Raw genomic sequence first — 13,781 nt, forward strand, 5'->3', positions numbered from 1 at the left:
AAACTTTCCAGCGGGAACAGAAGTGGGGAGGCGAGAAGTCAAAGCTTTCCCTTGTATGTACCTACCGCCACTGGAAGGTGGTGCCCGCATTTGGGGCGGGCACCCGCTGCAAAGGGTACTCCAAGCAAGCAGGTCACTCCTAGGAGTGGAAGGAGTGTGAAGGAGTGACTTGAGTGCTCCCCAGTGACTTGATGGCACACCCACAATACCATCGCACGTGCCATTTTTTTCTTTTGGTTTTGTTTCTCTAGTCTCCCCCTGGAATCATTTAAATCCCACTTGTTAGATCATTGGGAGTGTTTTTGGTTCAGGTTTTTTCTTAGTTGCATTTGCTTTAATATATCCTTATCTCCCCCAACTTACAATACATTCATCTTAAGTATTTCCTTCAATACAACTAGAACCATAGTATACGTTGTTATTATTTTTGATCCCCCCCATTAAATACAAAAAAGGAAAGAAAGTTTATTGTTTTGTGACCATAGTTTTGCTTGCTGCGTTTTTCTTTTTTTCCCTTCAATTTAATTACTTCTTTTCCACTTAGAGAATTCTTTCAGGCATTCTTTTAGGTAGGTATTTGATTGACAGCTTCTATGGGTGCTTCATCTGAGTGTTTTCCTTCTCATTCCTGAGTGGTATTCCACTGGGTATTGCTCTGTGGCTAGACAATACTTTCCTTCCAACAGCTGAGAAGTAGTGTACCAGTTTCGTCTGGCCTCTTAGTTTTCTTATGGAAAAGCTGCTGGCAGTTGAATTGACTGTTTTATTTTGTCTGCTCCTTCACTGTAATGCACCAACCCTCTAAATCAGCAGTTCTCAACCTATGGGCCATAGCCTCTGAGGAATCACTTATCAGATATCCTGCATATCAGATATTTTACATTCACAACAGTAGCAAAATTACAGTTAGGAAGTAGCAATGAGAATAATTTATAGTTGGGTGCTGTGGGAACTCCTCCAGCCAATAGCCTTTAAGATATCCGCCCACATGGGTGTGGTCTCATATACTATAAATGCAGCTGTAAAGCTTGTGTGCTCTCTCTCCTGGCTGCTGGATTTGGTTCCTGTTTCCCATTCCTGCAGGGGACTGTGATCTGTGAATCCACCCTCAAATAAATAACCCTTTGTTATACTCAGTTCTGAGCTAGTGTGGGATTACTTTACGATGTCCACCTTCAGTGGGGGTCACACAGCACGAGGAACCGTATTAAAGAGCTGCAGCCTTTGGAAGGGTGAGAAGCACTGCCGTAAATCCTGTCTTTAGCTTTCGGGAGTTTGACAGGACATATCATGGAGCAAATGTTTTGGATTGATTTTTATTCTTTAAGTAAAACAGACCAACCAGATTGATATAGTTTCTCAGTTTTTCTGATGTGAAGAAAAATATTAAAAAGAAAACTTAGGACATGTAATCACCCACCCCATAAACTCAAGTAACCTAAAAGGAAATAGATCAATGTTGTCTTAACCAGGAAAAATATCTTCACCTCTGGATGACACTTCCATACCCTAAGCTGTGTCCTTTTGTCCCCCCCCCCTCCACCGCCTTTGTCATGGATGTATTTCTCAACATGTCAGGTAAAACCAGAACCCAGATCTTGCAACCATGTGTGCACATTTCCTCCGGCTGTGCTACTTGGCCAACGCTGTATTTGATTGTGACATTGCGCATCGCATCGAGGTCATCTCCCCCGTCACTGTGAGGCCCTCCGTCCACGAAGGCCTTCAGTTGGCACATCAGTAGATATCTCAGTGGGAGAAAGGTCAACTGTGGTCTCCTCATATTTGGCTGCCACAAAGGTGAAGGAGTGAAGGGAATGGCAGGCCACTAGCGCTGGACTAGAGATGTCGGATCACATGGAGCTGGAGCGCCTGGAAGAGTAGCATGTGTTCTTATCTGCCGAGCCATCTCTCCAGTTCATACTGTAATGTTCAAGAGTTAGAAAGAATGGCAAACCTTACTATATAAAATTCATGCAACAGAATGCAGAATACTCTTTAGTTCAAAATACAATAGACACATTTCTCTCCTCTGCTGCTCCCACATCAATATTACAATGAATTCTGAACAGAGGCACTTTGACAAACTTTTGCATAGAGTTGGTTACTTCCTTGTACTAGCTGTGAGGGAGTCAGGCAGCCAGAGCTGAGGAAGTGAAGGAGGTTAACAATATGCTGGTTCATGGCCAGACTCAAGGCCTTTGTGTCAGGATGGTGAAGTCTAGAGAGGCTGCAACAATATGTACTTATGAAATTTTGTTGCCCTGGAAATCCTGAGCAGTCTTAGAACGCTCACTCAGACTCACCAGAGAGCAGGCTTCAGTGACAACTCAGAGCAAAAGTCAGTCAGCACAAGAATGTCCAGACTTTCTGAAGCCATGCCCTAGAAGCTCTGAAGTTACAGGAAGAGGGAAAATGGTAAAGTTTGAAAGCAAACTTAAATACAGTGTGTTCATGAAGAGAGACAGGAAAACAGGGCAATCGGGGAGGAGCTGTGGGTGCTGGGGTTTGGAACAGGCCAGGCAGCTGCTGAAGCTCATGTGGGTAATTGTTGAGATGGACAACAAGCCGTGATCTCAAGCCTTTCTTCACAATAGCCTTACCATCCACTCAGCCAAAGGAAGACTCAAAGCTGCTCTCGTTGGCTGCTGAAGAATTGTAACTTGGAGTAGGCAATGTTCTTCGGCACTCTTGGCAGGTGTGTTTATCTTAGCATAAATGATTCAGCCTGAGATGAGGAGCAGGGCTTTGCCTCAAGTCCTCATCAGACCATGCAGTACAGACTTGGGATTATTTCCTGGTTAATTTTACAACACTCTTTTCCTCATCCTCACAGAGACACAGTAACAGCTCTGTCATGCGGTTGTTGCAATCCTTAGATGTTACAACACTATCACATGTGTGGTATAGCACGAGCTCCATCCTTAGATGTTACAACGCTATCGAATGTGTGGTATATCACAAGGTCAGTAGTCTCCTCTGCAAATATTTATCATCATCAGTATTAGCCTTATTTTCTTCCATAAATTTGGTGAGCCTTTTCTGACTGATTATAGTAGTTAACCAAGATACACTTCAGTCAGCCTAAGATGGTCAGTTGGATAGGAGTATTTTGCTAGGTCCACCTAGTGACGGCATGCTGGCTGTGACGTCACCTAGAATCCTGTCAGAAATGGCTTCATTCCTCAGCTTGAGCTCCTGAGATGAGGGACACATGAGGATCTGCTGCAAAAATGTCCTGTCAAGTAGTCAAAGTTTTAGAAGGCACCATCTTCAGTCAATCAAGGGAGCTTCATGGGTTTGGAGGCAAATCTGAGCTTTGGTAGGAAATGAGGTACAAAATAGTGCTGCCAGGAATAGCATGAGAAAAGGCCATTCATTATTGGGACCTTGACCTTCTCTTATAGGCTCAGGTGCCGTGTTACACAGAGGTGGTAAAGTCTTTAGGGGATGTGGCAGAGTGTGCAGGAGTCAGGGCATTAGGAGTGTGCCCTTGGGGGGAGATTGGAGCCCTAACCTCTTGCGGTCTTTCCTGGCTTTCTCTTCTCTTTCCAGTTACCGCCAGGTGGACAGGTAGCTGCTGCGGTGCTGCTACTGTGATCGACAAGCAACAGAGCCGAGCATCCATAGAGGAAGACCTCTGACATTGCTAACCTAAACAAAGTTTCTATGTTTTGTTAGGGTCGTGGAAAGCTGACCAAGGTAACAAACTAACTCTACACTTTGTCCCTACAGATAGAGTCACTGACTTCAGTGACAGCCATGTTTCACCATCTGCAGCTGGGCACTGGTCTGTAATGGCAGCTGGCTTCCGGCTTTCCTCAGTATAGGCATGGACTCTTTGTCTAAAAGTTTGGCTTCTGATGGTAACCATGAGCTTCTGTAAGGCTTCAGGGAAGTGCCTTCCCTAGAAGGCCTTGCCTGGAGACCTGTAGACATAGAATCTGTTTATTTCAAATTGTAGCGATTTATCCTGCAGAGTTTTTTGTCTTCTCTTCCTGCTTGTCCCTTCCCTTCCCAGCACAGCTAGTGACAAGTGCATGGAGACTCCCCACACGGCCTGCACGAGGCTGTGGACAGAACTGCTTAGCTGTGCTCAGAGCTCACACCAGAATGGAATATGGATATGCTAATGAGGACAGCCATACACAGCAGTAGCAAGATTCACAGTCAAATTGCAAAAAATCTGCGGAGATGTTTTAAAGGGCAGGACACACAGGGAAAGCCTGATTGCAGGACTCACTGCTCTGTGAATGAACGGCACCACTGCAGAGTCTCGGAAAAGACGAGAACATTCACAGAACTAGCCGACCGCGCATGAGTCAGCCAGCGGACTGGCCCATGAGAGATGCTGCGTGGGTAATCTCTCCTGGAGGCGCTTCCACCAGGATTCAGGATTGAATGCTGATGCAGCAAGTAAATAAAAGGCTGCAGTTTGCTCGGTTTTTCTCCTCAGTCAATTGCCCCTGCCCCACCTCCCAATCTGTATTCAGGCACCTCTGCTCTGCCTGTGCCAAGTCTGCAACAGAACCGAGTTGCTGGGTCACCTAGCCCATCACACGTTCATCTTCAAAGGACCAGCCAGTATACCGACGAATGCCGTTTCTGGGATGACAATGGGCTGGTGTGAAAGTGAAGGCTTTGAGATAAAAAGGAATATAAAAATGCAAATCATTTGGAGTACCTTCGTATGGATATTTCGAGGACATGCACGCACTCTGTTTGCTAGATTCATCGACGTTCACTGCATTTTGTAATACTACATGAATTTTAAAGTGTCTTCCCACTTTAAAACTACTTCTCGTGAAAGCTCACGGGTCTCAGGTTATAGCTGAAGAAACTTCGCTCATTGCTTCTGAAATATCAAAGTGTATTTCCCTTATTTAGCCTCAGATGAGTGACCCAGAGACAGAAGAACAAAATAGTATGTTATAGCAGGCTAAATTCTGATCTCATTGAGACGTTCGGCTATGTATGCACCGAGAGAATAACTTTTCCTTGTGAACTGTTTACCTCTTGGATTTATATTGAGAAAAAAATCAGATGTGCCAACTTAATATCAAGCTTTTTTTCATATCTCCTCCTATTTCTCTGGTTAGGCCCCTTCATAAAACCTCAGTGGAGGGGCTGGAGAGATGGCTCAGTGGTTAATGTCACATACCGCCCATATCAGATGACTCCCACCTCCAGCTCCAGGGGAATCTGATGACCTTTGCTGGCCTCTGTGGGCACCTCTGTTCATGTGCACAGACCCACACAGAGACATATATATATCCATAATTAAAAATAAAATCTTAAAAAAGCATCCAACTTCAGCAGACTTAAGGATTCAGTGGTAAACAACAAAACTGGGGGGGGGGCATATTGGGGTTCTCAGAAGGTGGTGACTTGCGGTTCAGTGTCTCATGACAGAAAACTACACATCAAAGGAGAAGGAGCCTATATAAGAGTCAATTAATTAGCTAATTATTTATTTAGTGTGTATATATATTCGTGGGCTTATTGGTTATCTAAGTACATGTTGTAGCAAGCACAAGGAGAGTGTTGGTCCTTGAATTATACATCGTTTGAGATGATATCTCTTGTTTTTGTCACTGTGCTTGTCAGGCCGAAGGGCTTCCAGGGATTTTCCTGTGACCAACTTCCATCTCTTCCTAGGATCACTGGAATTACAGGTATGTGTGACAGTGTCCAAATTATGTGGGCTCTGGGGATTTGAACTCCGATCTCCATGCTTGTTTGGATAGCAGTTTACCCATTGAACCATATTTCCAGCCCCAAAGTCAATTAACTGTAATGCTAGACTAAATTAAAAACTTCATAGTGGCTTCTTTAGCTTAGATTGAAAGAATCTGAGAACTGAAGACCCTTAGCCAGATTCTTCTTTGTTTTGCCGCTACCCTGACCCCACACATGGCCTCACACGTGAATGCAGACAGAGTGTTGAGTACATTGTTGGATGCCTGCAATCACTCGGAGTTCTTCAGGTGTCACGTGTCCTGGGCTTCCATCACAGAGTCAGCTCAAGCCATGGCTTGTGTTACTGGCCATGCGAATTTGGGCAACCTGCTGGATTCCTCTATTTAACAAATTATACTTTTTACCTAATGAAGATTAATGAGTTGGTAAACATAATGCTCCATAAGAACTCAATAAATGGTTTATTCTTTGATTTTGGTGATTTGGCTTTCAAGAGATCGATTTGTTCAGAGCTGGGGAAGGGTGTAGACTTTTCTAGCCCACGGTCTTATTCTGTGGGTAAGGACACTGAGACCCAGAGTAAGAAAATCGCCTCTTGCCCTAATTTGTGATAGGTCTGGTTTGTCTCTAAATTGTTAGTTCCGAACGTATGATAGTCAGTCTTCATTTTCAACTTGACTGCTTAGGAGACACAGCTCTGGGTATATCTGGGGGGCTTCTCCAGGGAGGATTAACTGGGGAGAATCACTCTGAGTGTGGGTCGCACTACTCTAGAGAACTGGGTCCTGGACGGAGCAAAAAGGCAGGTGGGACACCAGTGGTCCTCTCTCAGTCGCTGACTGTGGACACTGTGTCCAACCACCCATCCTCCTGCTGCCATGCCTCCCCCTCCAGGATGGTTGGTACTCTCAGAGTGTCAGACAAAATAAATGCCACCCCTTAAGGTGTTCCAGTCCCAGCTTTGGGAGGAGTAACACATGGAGGAATTGTGTTTCTTTTGCGCACTGGTCTCTCTTTAAATACCGTTGCCTTCTGAGGAGAAGATGAAAATTCACATTGCTCCCAGCTAGGCTTGAGGCTTGGGCTTCCCTTTCCTCTCCTGGGTCACTGTAATAACCTCTCCTGGGATGGCGGTTTGCATGAGAATGGCCTCCACAGACTACTATTTGATTCCTAGTCGGTAGAGTTGTTTGAGAAGGATTAGGAGGTGTGGCCTTGTGGGAGGAGTCTGCCCTCTGTCTGCCCCCTACTGGTGGATAAGCGTGTTGGCCCTCAGGCATAGCACCAGCACCAATTCCTGCTGCCAGTCTCCCTGCCAGGGTGGCCATGGACTCAGCCTCTGAAACTGTTAGCACTCCATAAACTCTTTCTTCTGTAAGCTGCCTTGGTCCTGGTGCTCATCACCACACTCAAAAAGCGACTACCATGCCTTGCTCTCCTTTTCCCTTCAGCCTACTCTTGTCATGCTGCTTTCAAGTGTGTTTGCTTTTAATAAAGCGCTCTATCTTATTTTGTTTATTTATTTATTTATTAAAGAATTCTGCCTCCTCCCCACCCCCACCTCCCATTTCCCTACCCCAATCAAGTCCCCCTCTCTCGTCAGCCCTAAGAGCAATCAGGGTTCCCTGCCCTGTGGGAAGTCCAAAGACCATCCACCTCCATCCTGGTCTAGTAGGAGGAGTATCCAAACTGCCTAGGCGCCCACAAAGCCAGTACGTGCAGTAGGATCAAAAACCCATTGCCATTGTTCTTGAGTTCTCTGTAGTCCTCATTGTCCGCTATGTTCAGCAAGTCCGGACCCACATTGGAGCACCGGACTGAAATCTCAAGGTCCAAATCAGGAGCAGAAGGAGAGAGAGCATGAGCAAGGAACTCAGGACCGCGAGGGGGGCACCCACACACTGAGACAATGGGGATGTTCTATCGGGAACTCACCAAGGCCAGCTGGCCTGGGTCAGAAAAAGTTCCATCTTATTTTGCACCATTTCTCAGTAGTCGATTTATTGCACAGTAGTTACCATAGCTGATCACTGAGAACTGGGAGTGTACACTCCACCTTAGTGTCTCACGCTTGCTGCTTCCTGTACTAAAAATGAGTTCTGTCCGGGATAGGCACGATTTTCTTCTTTATTTGGCACCTTCTATTTTCCTATCAAACCCCGCCATTTTACCCTATAGCATATTCTATAATTTTAGGTGATTTATTGCCTACTTAAGTAGGCTGCAGATAGTAAGAGGGCACCGATTTTTCAGGAATGAGTCTCGAAGATCCAGGACGATGTCTGAGAGAATAAAAACCAGGTGAATATTTTGCTGTTCACTTGAGTGAGGAAGGCATCAGAGAGATTTTAGCGGGATGTTCAGAAACAGTGTTCCTCCCCAGGCACCATTGTTACAGAAGCAGTGTGAACAAAGTGTAAAGTTCACCGTAGATGGGATGTTCCGACATAAGGAAAGCCTCGCTATTTTTAAAATGTAACTTGCCCGGTTTTGAATTTGCATCACCAAACCAGCAATAATGTATCTTGATCCTGACGTAGTTACTGGAAAGAACTACTTTACAGAGTCAGTCTCAAACCACCATCACTCCCCTGGGACTCTGTGGGGAACCAGAAGAGACAAGGCACAGCCAGGAAGTCAGTGCTCAGGAGTCGGGTGGGTGCAGCTTCGCAGCCTGATGAGTTTGTCTGGTTGTTGTTGTTGTTGTTTTTTATAGACCTATAACAACGTGGAGCCCAGGGAACTGTGAGGTAATGGGGATTCTGACAGACCCTTTAACTGTGCAGAAGGAGCCGCTTCTGCCATAATTCTGCTGCTTCAGATGAAAATTTCAAGTGTTTTCATTAGGTACAACAGCTGTTTCTATTCCAGATAACAGATCTCAGAGGTGGCGATGCTGATAACAGCTTCCAGTGAGCTCACAACACAGTGCAGCTTGTACAACTAGGTTTTTTTTTTTTAATTATTTTTTTTTCCCTGCACACACAAATTAACTCTGTAGCAGTAAAAGGAAATTACTTACTTGCTACTGGAATTGTCTGAGAGTGATGCCATCATCCTCTGGAGAGGCGCATTAGCCAAATTAAAAGCCCTTGGGAAGAATTTGGCACCCTGCTCTTTCCCATTCGCATCTCCCTAAAGATCTCTCAGGGGCTTCTATTTAGAAAGCCACAGCCATTGCTGGGGCTTTTGATTTGGAAAGACTGGCTGCTTACCAGTGAGTCTTTCTAGACGCCCGCTGGTTGGGTGTGTAGTGTGGGGGCCTGGACTTCACCACTCCTGTGTGCTTGAAGGTGTATTTTCCAGCCCAGATATAGAGTCCCTCTGCTGCTGCTCCTTGTCTCTGAGAGGGTCACCATCATCTCCTTGGTCATGGAATCTGTTCTTCCTACCATTTATGTCTAGGCTGGCCTGTGATTGTTCCCATCAGCACAGTATGGCAGAAGCTGCTGTAGAATGACAGTTACTCTTAAAGACCTAATGCATTCACTTCCTTAGATTGTTCTCTTGGCACCAAGTTAGATGCTGTCTTGAAGCCCATTTCACACAGGAGACCTACATGCAGGCAACTGTCTCTGTGGACCAGTGTGAGCTGTGAGGATGTGAGACACCATCTTGGAACCTTCACAGACCTATGTGCACAAGCTGTAAGGTTGAAACAGGTGGGAGAAGTTTTGAGAACCGCTGTAGAGTCTGATCAGTGTATTGGTCTCAGAGACAATAGTTTTTTGCTTTTGTTTTTTAATTCGCTGCACTTAGGGTTGTTTGTTACACAGCACAGACAGCTGATATAGAGACAAAGTAAGAAACAACAGGCTAGGCGTGCCCATGAACACAGGCACCATGACAGTAGCTTGCGGCCAAGTGCAAGAAGCATTTTCTTTTCTTTTTTAAAAATTTATTTATTTTTATTTTATGTACATTGGTACTTTTCCATGGGTGTTATGTCCTCTGGAACTGGAATTGGGTACTGGGAAGTGAACTTGGAACCTCTGGAAGAACAAACAGTGCCTTTAAGCACTGAGCCATCTCTCCAGCCCCCATACTCATTCTTGTATTAGAATGTGCACGAAGCATTTTCAAAAGACACTAAAGATGTTTTCTCTCTTTCCTCTTTCTGGCCTTTCCCTAGGGTTTACTCATTGGGGTGTGGCTCTGTGAGTACTTGGATTTGTAATTGTAAATCCTTACATTGATAAAGGAGCTAATATTTCTGGGAGGTGGACTGTTGGAAACTGCCGTACATCCACATTTTTCCTCACGCAGCTAGACAGTTTGGACTGAGTCGTTACAGTGGCCAGGTTGACCCAGACAACATGTAAATGAACGGCAGGGCTGTGACAATGAACTTCACTACAGAAATAGGTGCAATGCTGAATGCGATCTGCAGCGTGGGGTCTGCTGATCCCTGTTCTAAAGTTATTTGTATAGCCAGGAGAAACGGTGGTGATGCTGCTGACTCTTCAGATTTGAGTTTCCTTCCCTCCAGCTCTAATTCTCTCTGCGAGCCCTTGCTCTCCTCCGCAGGTTTCTCTTCGGCAGTTTGAAGTGTGCCCTTCACAATTCTCTTTTCTCTTGATATGGTCTCCCTTAGCAGTGCCAGCCACACAGATGATTTCATTACTATTACCTGGCCAAGGGCCTAGAAACTTACACCTCCGGAGTAAGGCGTGACTGGCACCTCCTTCCTTCTTATCTTCCCCTTTTCCCCTATCCCTTGTCACCTTCATTCAGTGTTTATCCAGAATGTGAGGCTCCGTGTTTCCCGTGGGCATCTCGACAGCACCCAGGGTTAATGCACTCTGTTCTAACCCCGTATTCTCTTTACTCGAAGCCCACTTCCTATGGCAGTTGTGACAGGGTTCATTCTCTGCACACCCCGTCTCTGCTTTGCCAGCTGTTAGTCTGTGCCAGCAGGAGATGCTCGCCCATTCCTGCCTCTCTGCCACCCATTTGCTCCCGTTTTCCTGTGAGCACCTCTTCAGAAAAGCCATCCCCAGTACAGAAACACATGCTGTTTCTGAAGCTAGTTTTTCCAGAAGCTACAGAATTCCTCCAAGTTCACTGAGCCCCCTCGTCACTTCACTTCTCAGTGGCTTAGCGGATCCTCCTCAAAGTTCTGTGTCCAACCCTTCTAGAACCCCCTTCTCCTTCAGAGATCCAGGAGCGACGGATTTCTAATGCAAACTTCTCAGAGTTAGTCTCTGCAACTCTTCTCTCGAATCTCCAGCTCAACGGGACGGTACCGATTTTCTTACTGATTGTCTCCCTTACCTTGTCAGTTTCTTAATTAACAAATTCATGGTTATTCATTTAAAAATTGCATTTCTCTCTCCCTCCTCTTTCTGCATTCTCTCCCACCCCACTCCACCCGGCTCTGCACACACATGTACCACACATGCGTGTGGTGTTCACAGGAGTCAGTTCCCCATTTCCATCACGCAGCTCCCTGAAATTGAACTCAGGTTGTCAGTCTGGGCAGCAGGTGCCTTTACCTCTTCTATTAAATTCTCACTCAGCTCCCTGGTGTGGCTTCTCCCTCCTGTGCAGTTTATGTTCTTAGCCAAACGCTTCCCTTGGTAAATGGCTGCAGAAGGCCTATCTTTAGCCCCACCTCTTTGCTCAAGCAACCATCTCGGTTCCAATTTTTATTTTTCTTTATGTTGAGAGTTTTGCTTGCAGATATGCATGCTGTGATGCTTTGAATAAGAATGGTTCTCAGAAGCTCAAATATTTGAATACTCAGTTACTCAGTCCACGAAGCTGAATGTCTCACTTTGTCTTCATAAAATTCCAAAGAGGTAGGTGCTATACTGGTGAAGGAAGGGACTTGCTAGTGAGGCAAGAAGATGCAGGAACAGCACAAAAGCTTCCTTTGTCCATGTCCTTATATAGGCTTCCAGCAGAAGGTGTGGCCAAGATGAGATCTGGGTTAAATATCTGGATTAAAGGTGTGTCTTCCTACCTCAAAGATCCAGATTAGAAGTAGATCTCCCCACTTCATATCAAGCAGGAATCCTCACAGGTGAGGTGTATCCTCTGGTTTTGGGTTATAGTTAATTCCAGACGTAATCAAGTTGATAGTTAAGAATAGCCATCACATTGGGGGCAGACTAAGGTTTCTAAAGACTCCTGCCATTCTGAGTATGGGCTCTCTGCTTCCTGTTTGTGGATCAGGATGTGAGCTCTCAGTTGCCGTGCAGCCCAGGCCTTCCTGTCTGCTGCCATGTTCCCCGCTGTCATGACCATGGCTTCCTCTCCCTTTGGAACCACAAGCCCCAAATAAGTTTATAAATTGCTGTGGTGGTTTATGGGAATGGTCCTATATTGGCTCATATATCTGAATGCTTATTCACTAGTTAACAACTGTAATAATGCATATAATACAACAATAATAGAACTGTTTGGAAAGAATTAAGCAGTGTGGCCTTGCTGGAGGTGTGTCACTGGGGTTGGGCCTTCAGGTTTCAAAAGCCCATGACAGGCCGATTGGGTCTCTCTCTGTCCACCTGCAGATCAGCGTCATGGCTTCCTGCCTGCCACCATGCTTCCTGCCATGATGATCATGAACTAACCCTCTGAAACTGTAAGTGAGCCCCCAGTAACAAATTCTCCTGATTTCTCTGTATTCTTGGCCCATGTTTTTCGCTCTGTTTGGGAAGTTTGTGTGTATGTGTGTGTAGGCATATTGTGGTCAGGGGACAACCTTGGGTGCCATTCTTCAGGTGCCAGCCACGTTTTTTGAAGACAGACAGGGCCCTTCACTGACTTGAAGCTCACAAAGTAAGTTAGACTGGATGGTCTGTGAGTCCCAGGGATCTGCCTGTCTCGACCTCTCCTCCCCCGGGGAACAAGTGTCCACTACCACAAAGGCTGGGCTGGGTATTCTTTTGTTTGTTTTTAATGTGGGATCTGGGAATTGATCTCATGTCCACATATTCAAGCACTTTACCAAGTAAGGTATTCCCCACCTTCCAAATTTCTCCATTCACCTGGTAATGAACATTAATTTTTGAATCTTCTAAAAATACTGCAATCATAAAGCTGGTCTCCTGATCTCTGATCTTCCAGAGCAGGCTATTCTCATTTGTTTCTACAAGTTATGAAAGCATGTTGTTCACAGCCATTCATATAGCCACACTGTTCCTGCCCAGCAAGGTAGCCCTGATACTAAAACATCTATGAATTCTGTGGATTTTGTTTTTCATGTATATTTTCAGAGTTTCTAGTTTATTTCAGAGCACAGGTCTCCTCAGATTCCGAGAGTCCCTCCCGGATGGGCTGACGGATGCCTTCTTTGTTTTGCTCTTTTGTTTCCTGATCTCAGGATCCCACAGAGGGATGGGAGGAGAATCAATAGGAAGTAGAGCAATCAGAAGGAATTACCTAGGGGCAGCTGGAGGTAAGCATCGCCAACACCTTCAGACAGTTCTACAGTGTCACTCAAGTCTCCCAGGACCTGGGGACAACCTGTGAATGTTGTCCTGATCACCAGTGCCGAGCCCTTGTGTTTCTCCCCTACCCAAACCACCAAAGTGTAAGGTCAGGGAGCCTGAGCCAAGATGTGTTTCCCAAGTGAGTGACAGATAAACAAACAAACAAAAATAAAAACAAAAACAAAAAAGACACAAAAGTAGTTGAAAAATCAGTGAAAATTCCAAGGAAAAGGATTTTAAAAATACCATTACAGATAATGAAGAAGCAGACGGTTTAAACAGAAAATGAAAAGGATCATGGTCAGGAAGGGTGGAGGGTATGAGGACCACAGTGCGTGGGGACAAGTTAAACAAATCTGTCACTGCTTTGGCTTGCACTTCTAGTTCTTTCTACCGCATTCACTTCACAGAAAAGGCAGACTGAAAACCACCCCAGGGACTGCTTTCCTCTCTTTTTTATCTCCTAAGCAGATTTGACCCAAGGTGGACATTTTCTCTGAGGATAGGATGCGTTTTTCCTCCGGCTCAGAGTTTTACCTTTTGGATTCTATTCCACACACGCTCTTTGTCACTCTTCCTTCCTTCAAGGGTGTCCATGGCGTCTGCCATTAGCGACTGTAGCTGCGATACCAAGATAAAAATTAT

General features: G+C 45.4%; 1 protein-coding gene across 1 annotated transcript in view; it reads right to left on the reverse strand.

Moving 5' to 3' along the window:
- The window catches only part of Spata16 (spermatogenesis associated 16), a 253,869-nt gene that overhangs the window by 17,134 nt on the left and 222,954 nt on the right, over positions 1–13,781 (reverse strand). The window contains exon 9 of the mRNA XM_057757290.1: positions 13,674–13,757. Coding sequence (XP_057613273.1) covers positions 13,674–13,757 — 84 coding nt within the window. The remainder of the gene's footprint in view (positions 1–13,673; positions 13,758–13,781) is intronic.

This window comes from Chionomys nivalis, chromosome 24 (genome assembly GCF_950005125.1).
Source record: "Chionomys nivalis chromosome 24, mChiNiv1.1, whole genome shotgun sequence".
Classification (NCBI taxonomy): Eukaryota; Metazoa; Chordata; class Mammalia; order Rodentia; family Cricetidae; genus Chionomys; species Chionomys nivalis.